The 25,957-nt window shown below is 37.9% G+C and overlaps 1 protein-coding gene and 1 long non-coding RNA gene across 5 annotated transcripts; one reads left to right on the top strand and one right to left on the bottom strand.

Annotated features, from left to right (window-relative positions):
• Positions 1-4,159: 4,159 nt before the first annotated feature.
• On the bottom strand, positions 4,160-25,938 carry NOL8 (nucleolar protein 8). Of its 4 annotated transcripts, none has more exons than XM_070459469.1 (17): positions 25,853-25,938; positions 24,321-24,528; positions 23,603-23,665; positions 21,920-21,998; positions 20,363-20,498; positions 19,852-19,920; positions 16,823-18,694; positions 15,495-15,608; positions 14,898-15,020; positions 14,519-14,609; positions 11,670-11,808; positions 10,960-11,037; positions 8,045-8,316; positions 6,705-6,831; positions 6,078-6,148; positions 5,257-5,336; positions 4,160-4,607 (listed from the first exon to the last, which is right to left on the bottom strand). In XM_070459469.1, the coding sequence occupies exons 2-17, from the start codon at positions 24,457-24,459 to the stop codon at positions 4,557-4,559; spliced, it is 3,504 nt and encodes a 1,167-aa protein (XP_070315570.1). In that variant the 5' UTR covers positions 24,460-24,528; positions 25,853-25,938; the 3' UTR covers positions 4,160-4,556. The 4 variants fall into 4 exon arrangements, with proteins under 4 accessions (XP_070315570.1, XP_070315569.1, XP_070315571.1 ...); XM_070459468.1 differs by lacking the exon at positions 25,853-25,938 and adding an exon at positions 25,599-25,809; XM_070459470.1 differs by lacking the exon at positions 25,853-25,938 and adding an exon at positions 25,327-25,506.
• On the top strand, positions 15,588-20,493 carry LOC139032433 (uncharacterized). Its single transcript, XR_011484974.1, has 2 exons — positions 15,588-15,664; positions 19,685-20,493. It is a non-coding gene; the product is annotated as an uncharacterized lncRNA (long non-coding RNA).
• Positions 25,939-25,957: the final 19 nt, after the last annotated feature.

The raw sequence follows: 25,957 nt of genomic DNA, 5'->3' as shown, positions 1-25,957 counted from the left end.
CCAGACTATGAAGAAAATTTCAGCCCTTGACAAATTGAGAGTAATTCAGTGTATAACTGCTTACTATAGCCAATAATACATCCGGGAGTGGCCTGTGGGTGTCCAGGAGTCTCTGGAGGAGGCATGGTCGGTGGTGGCCTGCTGTAGGGTTGGGGGCACTGAGTACAGCAGTACATGCATGGGATCTTTTGAGGGAGGTCACCATTATCTGTATTACCTCCACCACAGTTTGGCTCCACATAAATAGCAGGGAGGGAACACAGCCCCACCCATCAACAGAAAATTGGATTAACAATTTACTGAGCATGGCCCCACCAATGAAGCAGGACAAAGGCTAAGAGTTTTGCCAAGAGAATTCACTGGTCATAGCAAACACCCTCGTCCAAAAACACGAGAAGTCTCTACACACAGACATCACCAGATGGTCAACACCAAAATCTGGTTATATTCTTTATAGCCAAAGATGGAGAAGCTTTATACAGTCAGCAAAAACAAGACCAGGAGCTGACTGTGGCTCAGATTATGAACTCCTTATTGCCAAATTCAGACATAAATTGAAGAAAGTAGGGAAAACCATTTGACCATTCAAGTATGACCTAAAGCAAATCCGTAACGATTATACAGTGGAAGTAGGAAATAGATTTAAGGGACTAGATCTGGTAGACAGAGTGCCTGATGAACTATGGATGGAGGTTCGTGACTTTGTACAGGAGACAGGGACCAAGACCATCCCCAAGAAAAAAAGATGCAAAAAAGCAAAAAGCAAAGGAGAACAGGAAAGATATGCCTATTTGAATGCAGAGTTCCAAAGAATAGCAAGGAGAGATAAGAAAGCCTTCCTCAGTGACCAGTGCAAAGAAATAGAGGAAAATAACACAATAGGAAAAATTAGAGATTGATTCAAGACAATTAGAGATAGCAAGGGAACATTTCATGTAAAGATGGGCTCGATAAAGTACAAAAATGGTATGGACCTAACAGAAGCAGATATTTAAGAAGAGGTGGCAAGAATAAACAGAACTGTACAAAAAAGATCTTCACGACACAGATAATCACGATGGTATGATCACTCACCTAGAGCCAGACATCCTGGAATATGAACTCAGGTGGGCCTTAGGAAGCATCACTGTGAACAAAGCTAGTGGAGATGATGGAATTCCAGTTGAGCTATTTCAAATCCTAAAAGATGATGCTGTGAAAGTGCTGCACTCAATATGCCAGCAAATTTGGAAAACCCAGCAGTGCCACAGGACTGCAAAAGGTCAGTTTTCATTCTAATCCCAAAGAAAGGCAATGCCAAAGAATGCTCAAACTACCACACAACTGGACTCATCTCACATGCTAGTAAAGTAATACTCAAAATTCTCCAAGCCAGGCTTTAGCAATACGTGAACCGTGAACCTCCAGATGTTCAAGCTGGATTTAGAAAAGGCAGAGGAACCAGAGATCAAATTGCCAACATCAGCTGGCTCATCGAAAAGCAAGGGAGTTCCAGAAAAATATCTACTTCTGCTTTATTGACTATGCCAAAGCCTTTGACTGTGTGGATCACAACAAATTGTAGAGAATTTTTCAAGAGATGGGAATACCAGACCACCTGACCTGCCTGTTGAGAAATCTGTATGCAGATCAGGAAGCAAGTTAGAACCAGACATGAACAACTGAATGGTTCCAAATAGGAAAAGGAGTATGTCAAGGCTGTATATTGTCACCCTGCTTATTTAACTTATATGCAGAGTACATCATGAGAAATGCTGGGCTGGATGAAGCACAAGCTGGAATCAAGATTGCTGGGAGAAATATCAATAACCTGATATGCAGATGACACCACCCTTATGGCAGAAAACAAAGAAGAACTAAAGAGCCTCTTGATGAAAGAGGATAGTGAAAAAGTTGGCTTAAAGCTCAACATTCAGAAAACAAAGATCATGGCATCCAGTCCCATCACTTGATGGGAAATTTATGGGGAAACAGTGGAAACAGTGTCAGACTTTATTTTGGGGGGCTCCAAAATCACTGTAGATGGTGACTGCAGCCATGAAATTAAAAGATGCTTGCTCCTTGGGAGAAAAGTTATGACTAACCTAGAAAGCATATTAAAAAGCAGAGACATTACATTGCCAATAAAGGTCCGTCTAGTCAAGGCTATGGTTTTTCCAGTAGTCGTGTATGGATGTGAGAGTTGGACTATAAAGAAAGTTGAGTGCCGAAGAATTGATACTTTTAAACTATGGTGTTGGAAAAGGCTCTTGAGAGTCCCCTGGACTGCAAGGAGATCCAACCAGTCCATCCTAAAGGAGATCAGTCTTAGGTGTTCATTGGAAGGACTGATGCTGAAGCTGAAACTCCAGTGTTTTGGTCACCTGATGTGAAGAGCTGACTCATTTGAAAAGACCCTGATGCTGGGAAAAGTTGAAGGTAAGAGGAGAAGGGGATGACAGAGGATGAGATGGTTGGATGGCCTCACTGACTCAATGCACATGAGTTTGAGTAAACTCAAGTTTGAGTTGGTGATAGACAGGGAGGCCTGGCGTGCTGCAGTCCATGGGGTCACAAAGAGTCGGACACAACTGAGCGACTGAACTGAACTGATAGCCAATAAAAGGACAGAAAAAAACCTGATCTGAGAATACGTGTAGGGCATTCCTGAGATAGTTTAATTAAGAACATTTAGGTTATTAACTAGAAGTTGGAATGTGTTTTAATTTTCACATTCCTCAAATTGCCACCTTGTTCATTTTATCATCTGTCCAGACAGCCCAGATTAGAGCAGAACAGAGGGTTTCCAGACAGACTTGTTCATGGGGAAAACAGGTGAGGATTATAGGTCTAATTATTTTAAAATGATGTCTAAATTTAATGTCTAAAACTGAAAAACCAAGAAATCACAGCATAAACATTAGGTAGAAATTCAGAAATAATATCAGAGGAAACCAAATTTCTGAAAATGGATATATCTGGGGAGCACAAATTGGTGATGCACAAGGCTACCTGATGCTCCATTTGTCTGCTCTGGAGATGGAGGGTATAACAGATTCAAACATGGCCACAGATTCTGAACACTCTTTGCACTGAGATGTGAGGATCTATGTCCCCGCACTTTTGGGGGCTCAGAGTCTGTTTTACCCTATAAAATATATTGGAAAATAACTGAGCCAGTTTCTGGGCTAGGATTTAAGACATCTGCTTCCTGCTCCTAAAATAGAAACAGGAAGAAAATGACTTGCTATGAAACTGAAAGTTATGTTGCTATGCTGTGAGGAAACTAATGGACAGGCATTGAGTGAACAGGCCATTTTAGAAGTGGATCTTTAGTGCCAGCTGGGCCACTCCCATGACACTATATGGAGTAGAGATGAGCAGTCCCCAAAGTCCTGAAAAAAGTTGCTTATCTGTGAGGAAAATGAACAAGTGTTAATAGGATGACTTGTTATGCAGCAATAGATAAGATGGTACAAATATAATGAACATCAAGAAAAGGTGGAGTTATTTATCTTGCTGAAGGGTGGTTGCCATTTTTCATGAAGTCTGAAGCCTTGGAAACAGGAATTCTGAATGACTCTTCAGTTACTTAGCTCCTTAGACCCTGTTTACTGAGCACCCAGTTTAAAACAGACATAATTCTAGGTCGTACTGACATAACAGTTAACAAACCAGGTGATATCCCAGCTTTCACAGAGTTTATATTTGATGAAGATATAAATCAATAAATATGTAATTTCAGATACACCCATTATGGTTCAATGATAATCCCCTGGGACTTTATTATATAAAGCATAATTTTGTACAGAGCCCAGTTTGATAAGAGGCTTATCTGTCTTGAATCCTAGCCATGTTAATTTAATGAGGTATTAAATCTGTTTCCTTATCTGGACCCAGGGCACTGACTGCTAACTGTTACTATGTTATCTTTCAGGCACCTCGATTTTTCAAAAGCTTCTAATCTAACTAGAATTTGGGACTGACGGGTCTGCCTCCATGAATTCCTGGAGGCTAAGGAAAGGAAAACTCTGCATTTAGCGTTCTTTTCTGGTCCTCACAGAACTCTCCCATAAAGTTGGTCTGAAATGTTCTGCATTTCAGTTAGCTTATTCATCAGGACACAAATACAGAACTGAAGGTTGACTTGTATTCAACCTCTTAGACAAAAACCACAAAATGGAGGTAAGGTGTATTTAATACAATCAGAAATATTTCAAGTATAATTTACATGAAACATAACTTGGAAAATATAAGTGCTCTGATGCATATATTTTAAAACCTCATGTCAAGAAATGTCCATTAGTTATTGAAGATGAGGGCAAATATATACAAAGTATTTTGAGGGACTATCGTATGCTTCATTAAAACAAATGTTCAGGTTGTTTGAAGTAATTAGGTAAGAACAAATTGGAAATCTACAGAAAAAGAAAGCAATCAGAATGATATCCACCAGGTAAGATTTAGAATACTCCTTCAGTCTGAATTCTTTGCCAGCTAAAATCATTTTCTAGATCACTCCAATTTCCATGGTGAGACTTCTTTACATTCAGTATCAAAACTAATGATGACATTTATTATTTTGGCTTCACTCTCCTTTTGGCATCTTTATGTTTCTTCCGACAGTCCTAGAAAAACATAAAATCAAAAGCCCTTGTTAGGTGTGGCATGGCAGGTTCATAAATAAGACAGAATGTGCATATTGTTATTTTGAGAGTAGACTCTGCAGTCAAAGTCTCCAATAATTCCCTCATGTTACTTATATTATTTCTTATACTTCCTCCATTTTTCAATAAATTATTGGAAATTCATGAAGCCATAAAATAAAAAAAAAAAGCCTTTGTTAAAAATAAAATAAGTTTCACAGTGTTCAGTAACTATAGAAAGTAAAATTTAGCTTATTCAGTGACTGGGTTGTAGAAATCATTTTGGAAGTGCTCACATGTATGTGGAATGTTCAGACTTTTGGCTTTATGTGCTTATAATGGAAACTGTAATTCAGTCTTTAAAAAAATTTCATCATTTCCTGTTACTTAAGCATGATGAGAACTCAGATCAGTCACTTAATGGAGCCACTCTTTAGTCTCCTTTCTGCACATGGGTGGATTTAATTAAACAATTAAAACTTCCCTTCCAGCACTATTAATTGTGAGCATTTAAATCATGTTTTCAGTTATCTCAAGTTTCATGCCTTCCTATATTCCTACACCAGGCAAATATTAACACAAAGGTAACATCATATCTATTTCAGGAGACAATTAACATGGCGATACTCACCATACGCAAATTGTTTGTTCTGATCTCCCAAGAATTCCTGCTAATATTACTTCCCACTCCTCTCCAAAATAAGTCAGAACCTAGAAGGGAAAATAAAGAAGGGCAAGGCAGCACAGGATTATTAAAATAGACAATATTTTAGTGCTGGCATTATCAAGGTCTTCAATTCTAGTTAACACGATTCCTCACCCCCAGTTTATGCTAATTTTAAAAAATATTTTATTCTTTTAGAAAATGAAAATGTAGAATTGCTAGGATTTTTACTGTTTATAAACCATTTACTATGATGTAACTTAGTTTCTGTTTGTGTTAGGCTTCAGAAATGAGTTCAACAGCCTCAACATTTTCATGTGAACTTTTTTTCTATTTTTGTTTTACTGAAGTATAGTTAATTCACAATGTTGTGTTAGTTTCAAGTATACAGCAAAGTGATTCAGTTACACACATACAGTCTTTTCAGGTTCTCTCCCATTACAGTTTATTACAAGATATTGAGTATACTCCATGTGAACTTTTTAGGGTACTAAAAACGTACGAATTTTGTATGTCTAGCATCTCAGCAAGCCCCTGGAATAAAACAAGCCCTTGCTGAGGATAGCGAGTAAGTTGAGGTGATGAATGGGAAGCTTTCAGCTTTCCAAAGCTTTATGTCAACAAGCTTCTGTCTAACAAGACGGGGCTAAAGCATATCACATTGCAAAGGATCAGAATTTTTCCCAATCAGTTCTTACTTGGATGCATGTTAGTATTAATATATCAGAATACACTATGTGTAAATAGAGATGTACTATATATACCATTTAATCAAAAAAATGACTTACCATGAAGTCTCTCATCATTCTTAGAGAAAAAGAAAAATCGAGTAGTCTCTTTCTCAGGTAATGATACTTCTCTGAAGTGAGAAAGATAGAATTGGCCACTTAATTTCAACATTTAAGAAATGTTCACACTGTAAATATAAATGAACTATGCCTTAAATATCTGTGCTTTGTGTCTTGCTCATTTTTTCCCTGAGTCAAAGTAATACCACCCTTTCTCTATTCAATATTCTTTGCCGCTACCTGTAACTTCGGTAACAAAGATTTAAGTACAAGCTCTATCTTCCCCATGCTGATTGTTAACACTCTCACCCAACCACTGCTACCCGTTTTGCTAGTGTTTCCTATGGGGTAGCAGCTAACAAGATGAAGCATCCTCTTCCAGACTAGGGACGTCAGTGGCAGGCTTTCTTCCCTCTGCACAGCATATCTTGAGATTTGCTATCCAAACCTCAAGGAAAAGAAACATGCTCCCAATGAAAAAAGACTACAGAACTCTCTTAAGGAGCCAAAAAAAAGAAAACTGTCTTGAAAAGCTAAATTTAAGATACTTCTATAATATCTCTAAAGCATGTCTAACTCAGACTTTATAAATTATGAACTATATCTGGACAGAAACACATTACTTACTCAGGGCTCTGCTTTTTGTCATCTGTTTCTTCAGTAACATCTTCCTCTTCTGAACTGCTGTCTTGGAAACGAGGGTCTCCCTGCCAGGCTATCTTCCCAGGTTTTACTGCTTCAACTCTATAGGTCTCTATGTCATCAAAACAATGAAAGATGATATAACTGTAACCTAAAGCCCATGTATTTTTGGACACATTCACTTGTTTACTTTCACCATGCATACATATTTCTACATTTTGAATATCTTAATCATTAATTCAAAACATGTAATATCTTTTTGATTTTCAAATATTGGGAGAAACTTTTATTTTTTGGCATTGCTAGAGTGATCTCATAAGGAATACAGTAATACTATAAAAAGATATTAAAAACTGAAGGCTTACAAATGAGCAATACAATTTACAAGAAAAAGCAAAATAAGTGTGACACCTGTGCTAGCACTGAGGTGTCTAAGCTACAACATGATGCAGTGAAACCAGTTTGCCTTCCTGCTTATTCATAAAGGAGACAAGGAACATATCTTTAAGTTTTCTATTTCCCAAACTTACTTCTAAAACTGCTGAAAAAGCTGCTGCTAAAAGATGTGGATGGTCACTTCAAAAGTCCTCATAATTTCCAAAGCACATAAAACACATCTCCCAGGTTGCTCAGGTATCTTAGCAATCATTTCAAGGCCAATTTCTCACACTTGGCTCTCAAAGTTAGAAAAATTAAAATATCTATATCATACCAACTCTGTTCAACAGTTTAGGACTGACCTTGGTACTCAGGTGTTTCAAACTTTTAGACTATATGTAGGACTTTGGAGGTAAACCTCTTGAAGTGGGATGGAAAATTATATACTGGTGCTATACTTTTCTCTAGGTTCTGGCAAATCTCCAAGGATAAAGTTTGAAACAGCTGGTATATTGATGACACAGCCTATTTGTTTAGAGCCAGGGTTACATATTTCTTCTCCTAACAAACAGCACTGGCTTTCCTGAAATTATGGCTTCTCCAACTGCATCAAAAATGTAAAGCTATTTAAATATACGACTTCTTAAACATATTTAAATATATGACTATTTCTACTCAACAGAAGAAGGAATGTTGCATATTATTCTCTGGCTTCCCTTCAAATGGCAGCTATCCAGAAGTTTGCTTCCAAATTCAAGAACAATTTCTTACTGTGTTAAACATAGCTCTAGGCACATTACATTTATGGTTATGTAATGCTGACTGAAATACTGTTCGTTTAGATAGAGAATACTGCCTTCGGCTAATGTTAAATCATCACCCTTACAGGAGACTCAATTAAATTCATACTGCATGAAATGAAAAAGTAAAAACAAACAAAAATGTACCTTCCTTTTCATCTTTGGCGTCAGACTCAAAAAAGGAAAATGTGAACCCGCCGGTTTGTTCATCCCGAGTCATCAGAGCTGGAGTGTCCTGGACTACCTCAGCTTTCTCTCCATCAGAGTCCTCATTCCAAGGTGTGTTATCTTCCTTTTCACTAGTATCTTTTACAGTTTGGAATATTTGTTTTAAATCCGTAGCAATGTTATAATACATTTCTTTAGACACCTCAGGGAGTTTCTCAGCTTCCTCCCTTTTCTTCTTTCGTTTTGCTTTACTGCGTTGACATATATAGAGATCACAAAAAAAGTCAATGTTTGGGAAAATTCCAGAAATCAGGAAATAAAAATACCTTATATAACATTAGTCCCATTTTTCCAACCACCAAGAGGATCCACATATACAACTCACAAGGGCAGAATCTTAACCTAAAAAGCTTTTTATAGACAAAATTAATTTCAGACAGCTCCAAGTATTAAACATGAATCACATTCTCCTCTCTTACCCTCTAAACTACACTTCAGAAATTACACCTAAGATATCAGCTATGAGTAAGAAAATTACTTAACTGCAATGGACCTCAGTATCCTCATTTGCAAGATGAACCAGGTTAAACCACATGACTTTTAAGATACTATCAGACTGTAAAACTGTGAGTTTTGACACTGGCATTAAAGGACTTAGCCATAATTCTGTTGTAGAAGCGCATTATGAATATGTCAAGTCTAGTCGGTCTGGGATGAAATCTGTTTCCATCAACCTGCTCTACATTTAGGAATATGTTTTTGTTTTTGGTCTTAACCACAGTTACACAGCAGTCTCCAATACTGAGTTTTTAGATAGTAAAAGATTAAAATCCTTTTTTTCCACTAGAGTCTATTCTATTTATTAGGCCAAATATTCTGTTTTACCTAAAATAATAATGTCGTAAATGATCATCTTACTGGTGGAGACGATCTTATACAGAAAAACTTTTAATACTTCATTAAATAAACCGTAGGCTGTAAGTCAAATATGCCTCCTATGAAACTGAGCTCCAAGATCAATGAAACACAATGTAGTGGTTTTAAAAGTGGTCCAAAGGTCCTTTGATACTTCAAGAAGTGGGAGTTAATTCCTCCATCCCTTTCAGTGTGGTCTGTTCTTAATGACCTCTTCTAAGGAACAGAGTAAGGCAGATGGGATTGTGTCCAGCTACTGAAATAGGGCTATAGAGTGCACTGTGGCGTTCTCCTTGCTATCTCCCCTTTCCTAATCACCGGCTTTGGAAGAAGTCAGATACCATGTTCTGAGGGCACCCAAACACCCAAAAGGAGAGGTCAACAAAGCAAGGAACTGAGGCCCCCTGCCAGCGGTCAAGAGTGTGAACCATCTTGCAAGCAGGCTGCAAACTTTCAGAGACTATAGCCCCAGGTGACATCTTAACTACAACCTCTTGAGAGCCCAAGTCAGAACTACCTGGTGAAGTGCTCCCAAATTCCTGACCCACAGAAATTGGGACCTAATAAATTTTTAGTTTCAAGTTCTTAGTTTTGGGGCAATTTTTTACATAGCAATACCTAATTGATACATATTTTGGTCCCTAGAAGTAGGGTACTGCTATAAAAGTCCAAAATGTAGGAATGACTTCAGAGCCCACACAATAAGCAGAAGTTGGAAGGTCAGTGAGGAGGGTGTTAGCAAAAGCATGAAAATTCCCTGAAAAAACTGTCAGTAGAAACTACATGACAATTGAGGCTTCAAGTAAGGCCTTGCAAAAAAGTGAAGTAAACTCTATTGGAAAATGGAGGAAAGGAGATCATTGTTACATAGTGGCAGTAGGCTTAGCAACACTGTCGCCTCTATTAACTGGGAAATAAAAAATGAACCTAATGAGTGGGTGATCTAGCAATGGAGATGTCCAGGAAGGTGTTGAAGGTATTTTCTGATTTCTTCTTGCTGCTTACAGTAACATATAAGCAGAGAAAGTGAAACTAAAGAAAGAAGTTTTTTTTAATAAGGAGCTAGGACCTCATGGTTTTGAAGACTCCTATTCTCTAGAAGGCAAATAACATAAAATTTAATATCTTCTAAGCAAAGAACAAATCTATTTTCTCAGGAAAATATAGTGTAAAGCAGGTTTTGGCAAAGTACACCCATGGATGAAATCCAAGCCGCTGCCTATTTATGTATGGACTGCAAGTTAAGAATAATTTTTGTAGTTTGAAGTGACTGGAAAACACTATATAAAAAGATGGGCTCATAATATGTACAAATTACATGAAATGCAAATTTCAGTGTCCTCCTAACAGTTTTATTAGAACACAGCCTACCTTATTCGTTTCGTGTATTATGTGTGGCTCCATTTCTGCTGTAAGGACAGAGGAGAGTCACTGCAAGAGAGACCATCTGGCTGCAAAGCCTAACATATTCACTACTGTTATCTGAAGAGAAGAATGTGTACACTAGTCTAATTATTAGTATAAAGCAAAATTCTTTGTTGAGAACCTAGATATAGCTCAGCAACTCCAACTGTTAAAACAAGAGCGCTTCTTATGAGTTTAAAGGTATTATTTCTCAGCAGTCCCGGCAGGTTTTTGGCTTTTGTCTAATGAAGTGAATCCCAAAAAGATTCACAGGAGACCCAAATACTTTTAAGACAATTAAAGGAACAGAAACACCACTAGATTTGACAGGTAGGTACAGAGACATTCCACAATGAGGAGGCTTGTATGGTCTGAATGTGATTCTTTTTAAAAGAAACTTAATTTTGGAATAACTTTAGATTTATAGAAAAACTAGAAACAGATTTATAGAAAAACTAGAAATAACCTTCACCTAGTTTCCCCTCATAGTAGCATCTTACATAGATATGAAACAATTGCCAAATCTAAAAGATTAACACAGATACCTTACTAGTAACTGTAGCAGTTTAATTTACCTTTCTTTTGGTTTATCATCCTGCTTTCTTTCGTAAGTGGCATGGTCATGCCTTGTTGGATCATAATGTATGATGTCCCTATTTAAAAAAGGAGAGTGGTAAGTTGGAAGGGACAAATCAGAGTATAAATCCAAAAAACTAATAGCAAAACATAATGCAAAACCAGGACAATTCCACTTTTGAACAAGACAAAGGCATAAATATCAACTAAGTATATCAGGAGCTCCTTAGAAGCAATTATATTTTAAATTACCCAGTTCTGAGGGGATCTTCGAAAATTTTTTAAATATTATTTTAAAGCAGGAAAATATATATAGATAAAATGATATACTATTGGGATTTATATAAAATACAAATTTTCAGTGGGGAAAGTAGGGGGGAGTGAGTAAAAGTACAGAAGAGAAAACTGGTCACATGTTAGTGATTGGAGAAGTTGGGTGATGGTACACAGGGATTTCATTACACTAGTCTCCCTAAGTTATGTATTCTCCATAATAAACTGTTACATTTATTAATATTTAAACAGTTGTCCGTTTTTCAGTAATAATAAATACAGAAAAAAATTTAGATTAGTTTCTTGAAGTGAATGACTAGGTAAGTATAATATTAAGAGTCTGATACATATGCTAACTGCTCTCCCCAAGAAGTTGAAAATGGCCTAATTTTGTGGCAAAGGAAGAGAGAAGAGTGAGATGAAACATAAGACATACTTAAATTTCTTAGCAGCTACTGATCCTTTGCTTGTAGAATTGCTTAAGCTGATCTGCAAAACACTCTGCACAACATTCAGGGCTTTCAATTTTTCTGCAGCAAGCTCTTCCTCCTCAGCAGTTTTTTTTTCATTTATTTCTTCGAGGGAAGAGGATAATTAGTAATCTTCTGGCAAACATAACTTGAGAAATCTCAATAATCAAATATTTATCAAGCACTTAAACATGTGCAAAGCACATTAAGATAGGAAGAACAAAAGCTAAACCTTGTTTTGCTAACCTCTCTGTCCCTAAGCCCCCGATGTCACAGTGAATCCAGAAATTGCATGACCAGCAAACAAAATTTCCATTTCTACTTATAATTATAAAAATGAAATATGAAATTAATGGCTTTCAGTGGCAAGTCTAAGTTTTTAAGGTAAAGATTGACAAATGTAATAGAGCAAGACAGTAATTACAAAACTAAAGTGAATAAAGATTCTTTGATTTTTTTAACAATCTAGAAATTAATCTAAATTACATGTAAATCTAAAAGTGAAAGACAGTGAAAGGTGGTAATTTTACTGACTATTAACACCATGTTAGCAGACAGTTACTTTAGCTTTTAAACTCAGTAATAAATATCAGAGGAAGAGAGACTACACACAGGGCATTGTGGAATCCTATAAGCTGGCTTTCTTATTTACTAAAAACAGACAAGTATCAGGGAACAAAGTTAAACATTTAACAGCCAGTTTGGATTATAAGAGAAAACATAAAAGAAGTCTGAGCCTTAAAGACCTTTTCAAATTACTGTAGGATATAAACAACTAAATAACAGAAATTAACAGAATAAAACACTGATTTTCATAAATTTTCTATAGAGATGGCCCAAAAGTATCTAAGGGTTCAAAAGAGGTAGGGATTATGTTCAGTTGGATTAAGAAATGTTTTACAAACTGGGTATAGTCTAAGGTAGGAAAGACAAAGTAGTCCCCTGAGGAAGGAAGAGAGCATGCTAGGGAACAAAATGAACATGTACTGAAATAAAAAACTGCACAGAGTTTACACTGCATTAGGCTAAACCATATGAAACTGCTCATGTTCAATGATTTCTGACTTCAAAAAGTGGCAATTTTAATTTTATCCTAATATTGACAATTAGGCAGTAGAACAGAATGTTAGAAGAGCTCAGTGTATTGGTAGGCTGCTTACCTGTAGGACGGTCTTTGTGCAACATACAAAAAATTCAGTCTCAAAAGTTCCCAAGGAACCTCTGATACAGGCTCTTCCCAAGGTTCTGTAAGACCCTATGGCTTTAGCCTTTTTTTATACATGAATATTTTCCAAATGTGGGTAATCTTTGCTCCTGACTTTTCTGCTGAGCTCCCAATTATTCTTTCCTCAATGCCTGATGGATATTTCTCACAGGTCTATCTAAAGTTGAAAAGCAGAACAGTCAGGAGCAAAGATGACCCAGATGTGGAAAATATTCATGTAAAAATGAAGGCTAAAGCCACATGGACTACAGAACCTTGGGAAGAACCTGTATCTCAAAGCAAATGAAAATTTAGGAACCAAGAATTATGAAGAAAACAAGGAAGTTATAGTGCAATAGAAGCAAAGGGAAGAGAACATTTCAAGAAGGATGATCAACAGTAACAAATGCCACAGGCAGGCTGAAGAGTGACGCTTGAGAAGATGCCACTGCATCTGGTAAACCAGTTATTCACAGCTTTGAGGGAACTCACTCTAAAGAGTTATAAATATGAGACAGACAAAAGTGGCAGGAGTTAGAAAGCAACATCTATAGCTTCTTGACTAATCCCAAGATTCTATCCATTCTTACTCAGATGAGTGAAAAGTTCTGAAACAATAAGTTGGTATGGATCCTAGAGAATTTACTCTCAGAATACTTGTTTTCAGAAATGTATAATATACATAATAATCACCTCAAAGAATTCAAAGTATCATATCCAGAGATTGTACTTTCAATAAAATCAACTGCTTCTAAATTAGATGCAATTTATTTTTCATTTCAAACTTAGAACTGAAAAAAAAAAAAGGGAATGGCAACTAAAACTGGCAGGGTTGAAGAAATGGTTTTTTTAACCTATGAGACCTAATTATGTCTGTAGAAAGAGCAGAGAGATAGAAGAAAGTTAAGTGTGAAGATGCAAATGAGAAAGGAGGGAACAGGAGGTATAAATGGAGAAGATCAAGATGCAGATTAGATAAACTCAGGAAAGAAGACAAAAGAAAGGACAGAGTAGTTCTGAGATTGGAAAGGAAAGCTGGGAGCTACTTGAAGTGGCCTCCTCTTGGTCAAATAGGAGATGAGGTCTTTTGCAAAGGATAAGAACAGAAGATCTTGTAAAGAACATTTGGAACCGCTGCTGATGCTTCCGATAGCATCAATGCTGTTAAATATATGCAAATAAGAATGAATTTAAGTAGAGTGACATTCAATGATACATTGCTTTAAAAAATCGGAACCGAGCATGAATTCTTTAAGTAAGCCAAGTGGGATGTACCTGTCTTACACAACCTCACAAGGACCTGTTGACCTATTGCCAGGTAGGGTCCTTGACTTCTAAGACCAGGAACGGGATGAGGGAAGATGGTACCTCTGGCAGATGCTATTATTCCTGTCTTTTCTGGCAGCTTCAGGTAATTAAAATTTTATAAATAAATTAGTATGTAGAAGTGTTACATGTATATATAACACACCATGTACACATAACACTCCGTGTGTTATATATACATAAAACACTTCTCTATGTGTTAAGTGAAGATGCTAGATGAGTTTATTTCTCAAGGTATGCCAGCTCTGACATCAGGACTGTTTGTTTGGACAATGAGTCATTTACCTTCATGTTCGTCTTCACTATCACTTTCTAGAAATCGGGAATCCATGCGAAATCTGTCATCAGTGCCAAAGTGAGACTGCAAATTCATGAGCTAAAGAAAAAACACAAACACAACTGACAGTCGCATTCCCAAGAAATTACTTATAAACAAGACCCTCCAAGTGTACTTCCCACGCTGTGAAATTTACTACATTAATGCTTGCGTAACCTCACCTACCCATGAACCAAACAAAGAGGGCCATGGAGGACTCAATCTCAAAATAAAAACCTTAATGTTAGAGTTTGGGCAAGGTCTGCCTTCATTAACCTAGATTTAAGGACTATGTTGAAAAAATAAAAGAGCATGTTGCAAATTTTTTTATTTTCAGTCTTCACTAACCTTCTGTCCAGCTCTGCCCTCAAACTGAGGTTTAATTCTGAACCTGTTATTGTCATCTTCAGAACAAGATTCCTCATCATCGCTGCTGTCAAAGAGCTTCCCAGAGGCTCTACCCATGGACTCCTGTTGCACAAGGACAGAAATGTTTATCAATAACCAAGACAATCAGTATTTCTCTCATTATGCAATTTTCCTCCTTACACTTAAGAAATGACTCAAAATGATGCATATCCCAGGAAACAGTGTGGTGGTTATAATGGAAACTCTTGACTCAGTGATATTTACATGGCCCCTTGGGTCTCCAGAGGCTCCTAATGCAGCCTGAAACAGGGGCAGTTATTATATGTAAGAACATTTTCTGCATGGTTTCACTAATATTGATGTCACTTTGCAGAGGACAAATTTATGTGGGAGAAAATCTCTAAGGCCCCTGTAGCATCCATGCGTGGTGGTCTGGGGAGTTTTGTGTTTCACTGTGGCTCCCAGAGGAAATTTTATGTTTAGTGCAGCAGTCGTGGGCAGGTTTTGGTATGCAATATGTAGAAATGGATCTGCACAAGTAAAGGCATGCCCATATGGACATTTTAAATTTCTTACTTTTACCAGTTCCTCTCCTGGATGGCTTTGCTCCCGAGTGGATATCTCCTCTGTTTCACTTTCACTATTGGAACCAAAGATGATGTGCGTTGGCTTGTCCTCTGGATGACCATCCTAGAGTGGTTATCAAAAGCATTACCTTTAAGACAACTTCTCATCTCCTTACCCAAGTAAGTCTATTTCCCACCCTATTTTTTCTCTAGTGAATGCCGCCATCATCCCAAGATAGAAACTTCTCACTTCCCATTTCCAGTTGATCACCAAGTCCCATCAGTTGGGCCTTCCTGCTATTTAAAAAATATATTCCCAGTCACTGCCTTGGTTCTGGCTCAAAACCTCCTAAAGACTGTCTATCCCCGTTCCTTTATTTGTCGCATTTGATTTGTTGTTCTCACCACGTCCTGAACCGTTTGCCCCAAACAGAAGTTGGCAAACTTTCTCTGTCAAGGGTCAGAGAATAAATATTTTAGGCTTTGCAAGCCACATATAGTTTCAGTTCTATATTCTTCTTTTAAAAACTCTTTAAAAATGTAAAAACCATTCTTAGCTAGGAGGCTCTTTTAAAACAGGACATGGGCTCATTTGCCAATTCCTGTTCCAACACAACTTATCTTTCCTCCCTTGCTTTCAGTCCTTTAGTCTTTTCCCAGACTTAAGAATAAACTCCAGCCCTGTAGCCTACTTATCTCTCTCACTTCTCACCACCTTGTACTCTATTTAGTCAGTTATTGCAAATATTCACTTTTGTACAAACTGCTGCCTTATCTTATAATGCCTTTCCTCTCTCTTTCTACCCTTTTGCCTCTGCCAGACCAATTTCTACTGAGTTTTTCCCACTAGACTCAGGTCAGCTGGGGAAGTACCCACTCCCTGGCAATGCCAACAAACTGGTCTGCTTCCTGTCAGAGCACGTAGGCATACTTCTTTCCCATTGCATGGAACCAAATTGTGACCCTCTGTTCACCACACTGTGAGCCAATACAGCCTGATAGTGATCTTTTCTATAAATCGAACACTTGCTGTAAAGGCCTGGAACTCTGTAGGAACTTAACAAATTCTTGAAAAAATGAATAAAGTCCCATTATAGTAAATCTTCATAAGACACGACTCACTTGACAGGAGATATATGTGGCAATTGAGATGTATTAGTACACATCACTTAACCATATCAGTAATATTTTCTAAAGCAATATCCAGATATAGTGTACAGACACAAGGACATAAAACACAAACATGCAGCTCTAAAGGGGCCTGCCTACCTTTGTGGGAAAGAAAGAGACCAGACCTGGAGAGTTCTTAGTAAATTCCTAGACTGAAAATATACTCACCAAATTTGCCAGAGCATTGTGAACCAGCTTCTTTTGGACTTCTCTGGCTTTCTGCCTTGCCTCTAAGGCTGCCAAACGTTTCTGATTATCTTCAGCATGTTTATCCTTAGCATTAACATCTGATGAACTATTAACAGGAAGTGGGAAGTCAGGTTTGCTTCCCTGGGAGTCTCTCCTTGAGAAAACCTCTGGTGGTTTCTCAGGGGCCTGGGAGCTGCACAGATCAGGCCTTCTTTCAGAGCCTTCTCCTGACTGCCCAGTCCTGTGGCAACAGTCTTCATCAAGGCCTCTGCTGGGAGTCTTAGCACCACAACTTAGGGATTTCTTATCTTTCAGTGGCAACAGACTAGAAATAGGATTTCTATTTCTCTTTTCTGAACTGTTAGGGGACACTACTTTGTGACTCTGGCTCGCAAAAGACTGTCTCTTTTGAGGCTGAATTTGGTTTGCATCATTTGCCTCCTTTCCATGTTGGAAAGGAGTCTGTTCATTTGATAGGCCATTAGCACACAGGGACCATTTTCCCATGGACATGTTCCTCGGTTCCTCAAGTTTCAAGGAAATTTGATCTTTATTAATATTATTAGAGGCAACACTCTCTTGCAAGGATTTTTTCACTGATTCCTTTCCATAGAGACAGCCCACTCCTTTGAAAGCCTGAAATTTTGGCTTTAAGGTATTTTCCTTTGGTTTCTGTTTTCCACGTGGGTTCTCTCCTCCTTCTAAAAGAGAAGCCACAATCTCCTCAGGGTGAATACACTGCTGGCCTCTGCGGAGGTCACCTGGAGTCCTTTGGCTCTTGGAGGCCTTGTCATGCTTGGCAGTGGTTTCCTGGCCATTGCTCTCAGTCTTTTCTTTTGGAGCCTCCTGGTTACTGCCAGCCAACTGTTCCAAATCAGCCAAAGTCAGATTCACACGGAGACAGTTTCCCATCAAGGTGTTATACTCCTTATCTCCTTCACACTCAGTTGATTCTGATACAGAACCAGCATCTTCACTGCTACTGGACTCAATCAGAGATTTACAACTAAGAGGCTTAACTCTGTGACTGAGGGCTATCTCTACTTTGTTTTTTCTTTTTTGTTCTTTAACACAGCCATCAGAAAGATCATACTTTTTTCTGTTTTTCAAGTAAGTCTTCTTGTCCACAGACTTTTCTCTTTGTGAAAAATCTACACCGTTTTCGATCTTACCAGAGCTTTTTTTCATTGCAACGATTTCATCTGTATCTCCTGAATCAGAGTCACAACCATTTTCCATAACATTATTTTCACTGTTGAGGCAAGAGACACTGTTTTTGAGGCCTAAACCTATTGAAGTATGAAATTTGTGAAAATCAGATTTAAAATCATCCCTTACAACTTCAAAGGGATCATTTTCAAATTCATTTGCGGACCATGTAGTTTTCTCTAAGTTTTCCTCTCTTGCAATCATTAGTCTCAATTCATCTTCAGAATCAATATCATCATCAGATATGCTATTTCTGTTTTTGGTAGTTTCTAAACCAGAAGTCTGAAAAAATATATTTTTAAATTTCTGATGATCAAAATCAGTTATATTGGGTGATTTAGGAGTAATGGAATTATGAGGTGTTTTTTGTGCAACTTGTTGTATTAAATGCGGACTCTCCATTACGCTACTAGGTTTTGATCTCATGGTTAGAAATGCAGTAGAACCCTCATTCTTCTGCACTTTTATTATCTTCTTGGCAGGGCTGTGAAAGTCAGAGAATTCTCCTCGCCGTTTCTTACTCATGGGATCATTCCCTCCTTCCAGTTCCCAGGTGAGGCTGGATATAGGGACAGCATTTGTGAAATCCTCCCCTATCTTCTTTAAGTTGTGGCAGTATTTTGAGGGATCATACTTCATGATGTCACCAACAGTCAAGGAACAAAAAAAGGCACTAGGTTTTAGAAAAACCTATCAATCTGGTGAAGCAAAAGAATACTGTTTAATCTTAAGCAAATCATTGATTCATTTTACCCTCAGTTTCCAATCAAACAAAAAAGGACTTCATTAGGTAACGCAGGGTCTTTGGAACTGACATGTCTATGGCATGTCCAGAGTGAAAACCAACGATCATCAATCACTATTAACTGGAAGAAATTACTTGGGTTGTATATGTATATTACAACAAACTGACTTAAGATTATATTCTAGGTACTTTTCTATATGTCTGAGAAATCTATTCACTGCTAACATCATAAAGCAGAGTATAGAGGGGAAGTCAGAGGGGGAATAACTAGACACTGAGCGTTGGTTATCTCAAACCTGAGAATCAAAGATTCTCCAACATTTTGATCACTCCTGTCTTTTTAATGCAGGCTCATCTTAGACCTGATTCTCTTAGCTCAAACATCTACTTCACATTTTACTCACTCTCTGAATTCTTGCAGGTCTTTCTTAGAAGGCTAATAATTATCAGATCTGTTTTGTGCTAACCCTGTCCAGAAAGATTCTAGTCACTGTCAGGGGCATTGGCTGATTTCCTAAAATATACGAATAGATAAGTATAAGCTGCTTTAATCTCTCACTCCTGAAAAGTTCCTTTGTTCACTTAGTAACTACTGAATACCTGACTAATTATATGTGAAGTGTGTCAAATAGTGTCTATTATCTCTTGGCTTTACACTGTCCTTTCAAATCCTCCTCTCTGCTGTCCAAAGGCTACTTTTATGACTGCACTGTGTTCCCTGGCCCTTCCTTAGTTCCTCTGGAAATGGCTTTGAATCCATGACAAATGAGAGGAATGATATATAAATTAGTAAATAAAATTGCTGGCTTAACAAGCATCATTTGTATCACTTACTTGTATAAAACGTCACTACATTTTCTCATCCTCTAATTGTTTCATACATGTAGGTAAGTGGATCTTACCTTACAGAGAAATTGGGAACATAAAAACTCTTAAACATCTAAAGATTTACTGACAGCAGCAGCGAAACTCCAAAGATACGAAGTTAACTTCTGCAAATATCCATCACTGTAGTCAACAATAATTTCTCTGAAAGGCCAACTGCTAAGGATATTTTACGTTTACGTTCATTCTTCAGATGAAGGACAGGTAAGACTCTTCCAAATTTACTCACAACCCAATTCTAAAAGAAAAAAAAGGATATATTTATTATACTTGTCACAAACAGAAAAGATTAACCATTCTGCATAAATATAACTTACAAAAAAAGAATACAGAAAGAAGGAAAATTGGGGCAGTTGTTGATCCCATATAAATCACATAGGATGGTACAGAAATAACAGCCATTAAAAAGGCAAACTTGGGACCTGATTGGACTCCTCACCACCTCTATTCCCCTCAGGAGACTTGCCTCCATGTGGGTTTTTATTTCTCTTTCTAAAATGGGGGAAACCTGTGCTTTCCCAAGAGCTGTAAAGGCACTTGGAAGATCATAAAGCACTATTCATGTTAACTGCTTCAAAGCAAGAGAGAAGAAAAAAGCAATTGCTTTAAACGTGATGTTCATGGTCATTTGGTCTCAGGAATTGGTTCCTAGGCTACTCAGCCTACCAGGAGTGACATACTTTGTGTCCTGGTACTTCTGTTCCTGGCACAGCTTTCACATGGAAATCCACCGTTTTCATCTTTTCTAACAAGCTGGTGTTGCCTGTTGTTGATTTTCCTTTCTTTGCTTTTGCTTCTTCTCTCTCTTGGGCCAATCTGAATCAAAGAAAAAATACAAATAAGAGAGTTAAAATAACCAATCACACTATTAACCACACTTCTGTCTTGTTTTCTCATACTATAAAGCTGTTTAACTTCATAGGTATCATTTGGGGTCTCTCAGCTTTTCCCTTTCAACTTACGTACTTTTGGCATTTTATCTATTTTTAATCCCTTCTCTTTGTTGTGAGGAAAAGGTCTCTTCTTTCAGAGTCTAATCTGCTAAATCTTGAATATTACTACTCTCATAATGAAGAGAATGCAGAATAGAATGCCAACTCAACCTCCCAATGCAAACTCCCTATCTGATTCAGGCCTGGTCAACTGTGCTGACCGATTCTCATTGGCCTCTTTGCCTCTGGTGTGGCTCTTTTACGTTTCAACTTCCAAGATTCATGCTCCACAGGCAGATGTGCACAGGCACTCAAAGGCAGCAGCACTGCATGCTCACCCTGCTCAGGATGAGAGCCCCAGTTCTTGCCTATAATAGGCACCAACGTACTGCTGAATCAAAGCCGCATCGCTCCCCTGTTCACAGAGGCCGACAGCTGAAGAACAAAATCCTCACCTTCGTCTCCAGGCTAGTTCCACAAAATTTGATTTAGACCTTATTTTTCCTTGTGTCATTTCTTTGCCTGAGAAAAATCTTAAAACTCTCTTGGTCACTTTATTTGTACATTCTGAAAATGTCTCCTATTTTGAAAGCACCCAAACTCATACAATCGTTTCTCCCTAAGGATACTTTTAGAATCTTAAAATGCTTTAATAGTTTTTACATTGCCTTGTTCTTAAATCTTAAGCATAATTAATCTTATGCATCTCTTACAGGGATCCCTATTATCTTTATGTTTTTGTATGACACTTTCATTAACAGTTTAAAGTTAATATAAGCAATTTGGTACCATCTATTAAAATTTTAAGTGTGCTTAACTCCATGAGATAGCAACTCCTTTTGTTGACATACACACCAGAGGGACCCCTGTACATATATAGAAGATATCTTCAAGGGTCATCTGTTATCAAGAGGAAGTGGAAATGGTCTAAAGGTCCATGAGTGGGGGATGATTAACTAGACTGTGGGACATTTTCTAAAATAGTACTAAATAGGTATTACAAAGAAGGGGGAAGACCTACATCATCATAAAAGGTTGTGTCTAAAAAGCTGCAAAGAAGTACATATTTTTATAGGTTAAAATATCCATATATAAGAACATTACATTATCTTCTTTGGTGGGGTCTGGGGTCATAGGGAATCTCAGTTAAGAAGGATTTTAGCTCTACCTATACTGCATAAATTTGCTAAAACTGCAATAATATATGATAGTTTCAAATCAATTAAGTGAACATATAAAATCACTTACAATATTAAGAAATTAGTGTGTTAATGTTTGGATTAAATCAAATACAGCAAACCTTACCTGTGCAAAAAACTTTCCTTTGCTAGCTGAATTTGCAGTGTCCCACCTTTCCATTTTGTTTTATTTAAAACAGACATACCTATAAAGCAAAGAATTAGTACCCAAGTACGTGGCAATGCAAAAATATATTTCAGCATGTGTTTTTACTAATTAGTACGAGAAAAAGAAAACCTGTTTATCACAGACACACAGAGGAAAGAGAATAAGGAAAGTGAGACCGGAAAGAGGCGGCTTAGGTCCCATTCTTATCTTGACCACTTATTAGATTCTTATATTCCCTATTGTCTCATATAACTTGAAGATCTGAATGAGGCAAATGTGCAAACCTTAAAGCAAAATATAAAGTAATGTCAGAAATCTCTGGCAAATGGTTGGTATTTATTTAACATATCATTGTTATTTACCATACTAAAACTATAGATTAATGTAATTTTCTTAGGGAGAATCAGAGGACACTGGAATCCTACAGCTCCTCATTCTTATTTATCACCTCATACTAATTATCACCGCATAACTTGCAAACATACTAGCACAAGCAACTAAACTGTGTTTGAACTACTGTACCACAGTAGCTGATTTTTCTCAGTATCTGCTATCAGCTTCCTTAATAATTATCACTAAGAGAAATTTCTGTGAGACAGGTACTATGCTAAGTACAAAAGTATTATTCAATTTCATATTCATAGTAATATTAAGAGACAAGCAATATCTTGGTCATACATCAGATAAACAAACTGGGTCTTCTACTTTAAATAAAGCTGCTAGGTCACACAGCAGAACTGTGTTCTTAAAACTGCAATGTACTTGTCATGTTTCCAACTGGACAGATGACATTACAAAAGGCCGATGGCCTTCCTTCTCTATGAGCATGCTTCCTACTCAGTGTCTTTTGACCTTTTGGTCTCCAAATAATTAGGATGTATTTCTACATGAGTGGCAGTATGAATTACCTCTCGCTCTTTGTTCACTGAAGGCCACAGCTGGTCCTCAGTTTTCTTAACCTTATTGATAGATAATTCATAATTTCAAGGATTTATAAGGGCATAATGTAAAGCCCTCTTTTTTTTTTTTTGTATTTTTTTTTCATTTATTTTTATTCGTTGGAGGCTAATTACTTTACAACATTGCAGTGGTTTTTGTCATACATTGAAATGAATTAGCCATGGATTTACATGTATTCCCCATCCCGGTCCCCCCTCCCACCTCCCTCTTCACCCGATCCCTTTGGGTCTTCCCAGTGTACCAGGCCCGAGCACTTGTCTCATGCATCCAACCTGGGCTGGTGATCTGTTTCACCCTAGATAATATACATGTTTCGATGTAAAGCCCTCTTCTAATAGCATTTATTAACAAGAATTATTTGCCTGAGAAATGAAGACCCTGAGGAGCAGGGTATGGCATACTATCCAGTGGGATATAGGTAACACATAGTTTCTATTAAAGCGTGGTCCTTTGTCCACAATATTTGAGAATGCCACTTTTGAGCAAACTCATTGGTAATGTGCTACCATAAGTCATGCATTATGGAATGAATGTAAATCTCGAACTGTAGAATATCAGAATTCTATTCATCATGGTTGTCCCTCTCAATGACGTAAAAGTGGCTGTTTAGATTTAGAATCAAAGTTATTCCAAATTACACAGTGACAGGAAATGGCAAATGGTATAGAAAACAGTCATTACATTTTTTCAGGTCTGCTTCTGTTACTCTGATGTTGATATACGCAAACACTTTCTGTGGGTTTCCTAAAAAAGAAAAAAAAAAAACTTTAAATTCTCACCCAGAGAATAATGTAAAAATGACTTCTAAATTTAAAAAAGACCTCTTAGAAACTTACTCTTTCCAAAAAAAACCTTGTTTATTTTTCATTGGCTACAAAGATTGCAAATTTTAAAGCATTATTATCTAAATATTTTAAAAGAAAATATGTACGAGAAAAAGGTCAAGCAGTCAGTTAAGGAAACATTTTGCATGTTTATATGTTAGTGGTATTCTAACAGGACACTTAGTAGTTATTAGAATTTTAGCTCTGAAAATTTAAAGCAACATGTTTCAGAAACTGGATGTTTGGGAATTCCCTGGAGGTCCAGTGGTGAGACTTTGGGCTTTCACTGCAGAGGGCAGATTCAATCCCTAGTCAGGGAACTAAGATCTTGCAAGCTACATGCTCCCTCCCCACCAAAAAAAGGGCCGGGGGATGTTTGGGAATTTAGAATTTTTTTATTTCATACATAATACCTCCAGGGCATATGTGCTGGGATGGGGTTAGTACTATACTATCATAATGAAATAACATCACTTTCAGTGTTCAAGGCTAACATTCATCTTTAGGGGTTCCTTTATTTTGTGATATTTGACTTGATATTTGCTTTAATTACCTATGAAGAACTCTCAATTTACCTTGATCATCTTTCCGAGTGATGATCTCCACATCAGAAACGTCTCCAAATCTGCCGAACTGATTCTGCAAGTCTGCCTCAGAAATATTCTGCCCAAGACCACCCACAAAAAGGCGTTTCATTTCTCTGTTGGCTTTCATCAAGGCTGGACAAACACCCAGGGTGTTCTCGTGGAAAAAAATTTCTACCTAGAGTTCTTTCCCTTAAATCTGAAACAAACAAACAACAACAACAAAATAAAACTCATACCAACCAACAAACCAAAAAACCCTCAACTCCTTTCCCTGAAACTTCTATGCCAACTGGTTGCCTGGATTTGTGCTTCCCTTCCTATTGTATTGTTCCCAACTTTATTCCTGAAGACTGTTCACACACTACATCCTTGTTCTCCATGAATGCATTTTGGAACAGTACACAGACACGGGTGCAGATGGACATCCCTCTCAATGACCACAATATTACACTCTACTCCTCCTGAGTTTACTAATCTATACTGTTAGGTGTTTCTTCTTTATTCACTCACTTTAATAAACTGACAGAAATGGGATGGGACATATTAACCTCTACAGGATCTTCCCAACCAAGGGATGGAATCAAGCTCTCCCAGACTGCAGGCAGATTCTTTACGCTCTCCATCTTCAAGCTTCTCATAGTCAAATGAGAAGTAAGCAAAGGCTACAACTGCAATACTACATTACAACAGAAATACATACAAAGTGGTTTTCAGGCACAAAAAGAACAACGGATATCAAAGCTAATACAGATTTTTTTCTTTTTAACACTATGAGCCAGCGTTGCATGAAGTAGTTTGCAGGCACCTTTTTTCAGATTAGCAGGAGAGGTGAAGTCATTTTCCCAATGCCATTCAGAGAATTAGCGGTGAAGCTAACTCAAATCTAATTTCAGAATCCGTAATTCCTAACACTGTACTAGGGAGCTTGTTGGATTAGAAGGGACTCAGGAAAACTCTTCCAGAGATACTGGGATTTAAGGCCTATAATGCCTACCTTGCTTAGTGCCCAGCTGGTGCTCAGTTCCCAACAAGACCCTCCCCACCAGCTGACAGACTCCGCACACACGGAACCCCAAAACAAACGCCAAAATGCCAGAGCATGGGTCGAGATCTAGGCGTGAGCCACGGCCTATATCTTCCGGGTAGCTTCCTCTGTCCCAAACCTACCCACCCCATCCTTCTTTCTCTGAGAAGACCTGAACACGAGCACGGTGAAGGTAGACCAATTAGCCCCTTCCCATCCCAGGCCCCAAGCCCCGGGCTCACCACTTCTTTTTCTACATCCAGCGCGGCTCACAGGTCTAAATTCTAGTCACGTGTCCCAACAAGTACCCTATCTCTTTCTTCCTACTGGACTTCCAACCCAGCCTCCTGAGGTTCCAATACTACGCTCAGTTTCCCAGTGTTCTTTATTTCGTTTCCAGTCTTCCAGGCAATCGCGATGACCCCGTCCCCTGCCTCTAAGTCCGCAAAAGATCCCAAACTAAAATTTGCTAATTCATACAGAAGAGGGTTATCACCTTATCGCCTGGATACGGTAGGCGGAAATGAGGAAGGGGAAGAAATACAAAGAGGCTCCCTCTTCAGGTGCTCGCGGAACCGCCTCTTCCGTGACTGGGGCTCCA

The sequence above is a fragment of the Odocoileus virginianus genome, chromosome 31, assembly GCF_023699985.2.
Source record: "Odocoileus virginianus isolate 20LAN1187 ecotype Illinois chromosome 31, Ovbor_1.2, whole genome shotgun sequence".
NCBI lineage: Eukaryota > Metazoa > Chordata > Mammalia > Artiodactyla > Cervidae > Odocoileus > Odocoileus virginianus.
Note: the sequence above shows the minus strand (reverse complement) of the source record. Positions and strands in the feature narration are given on the sequence as shown.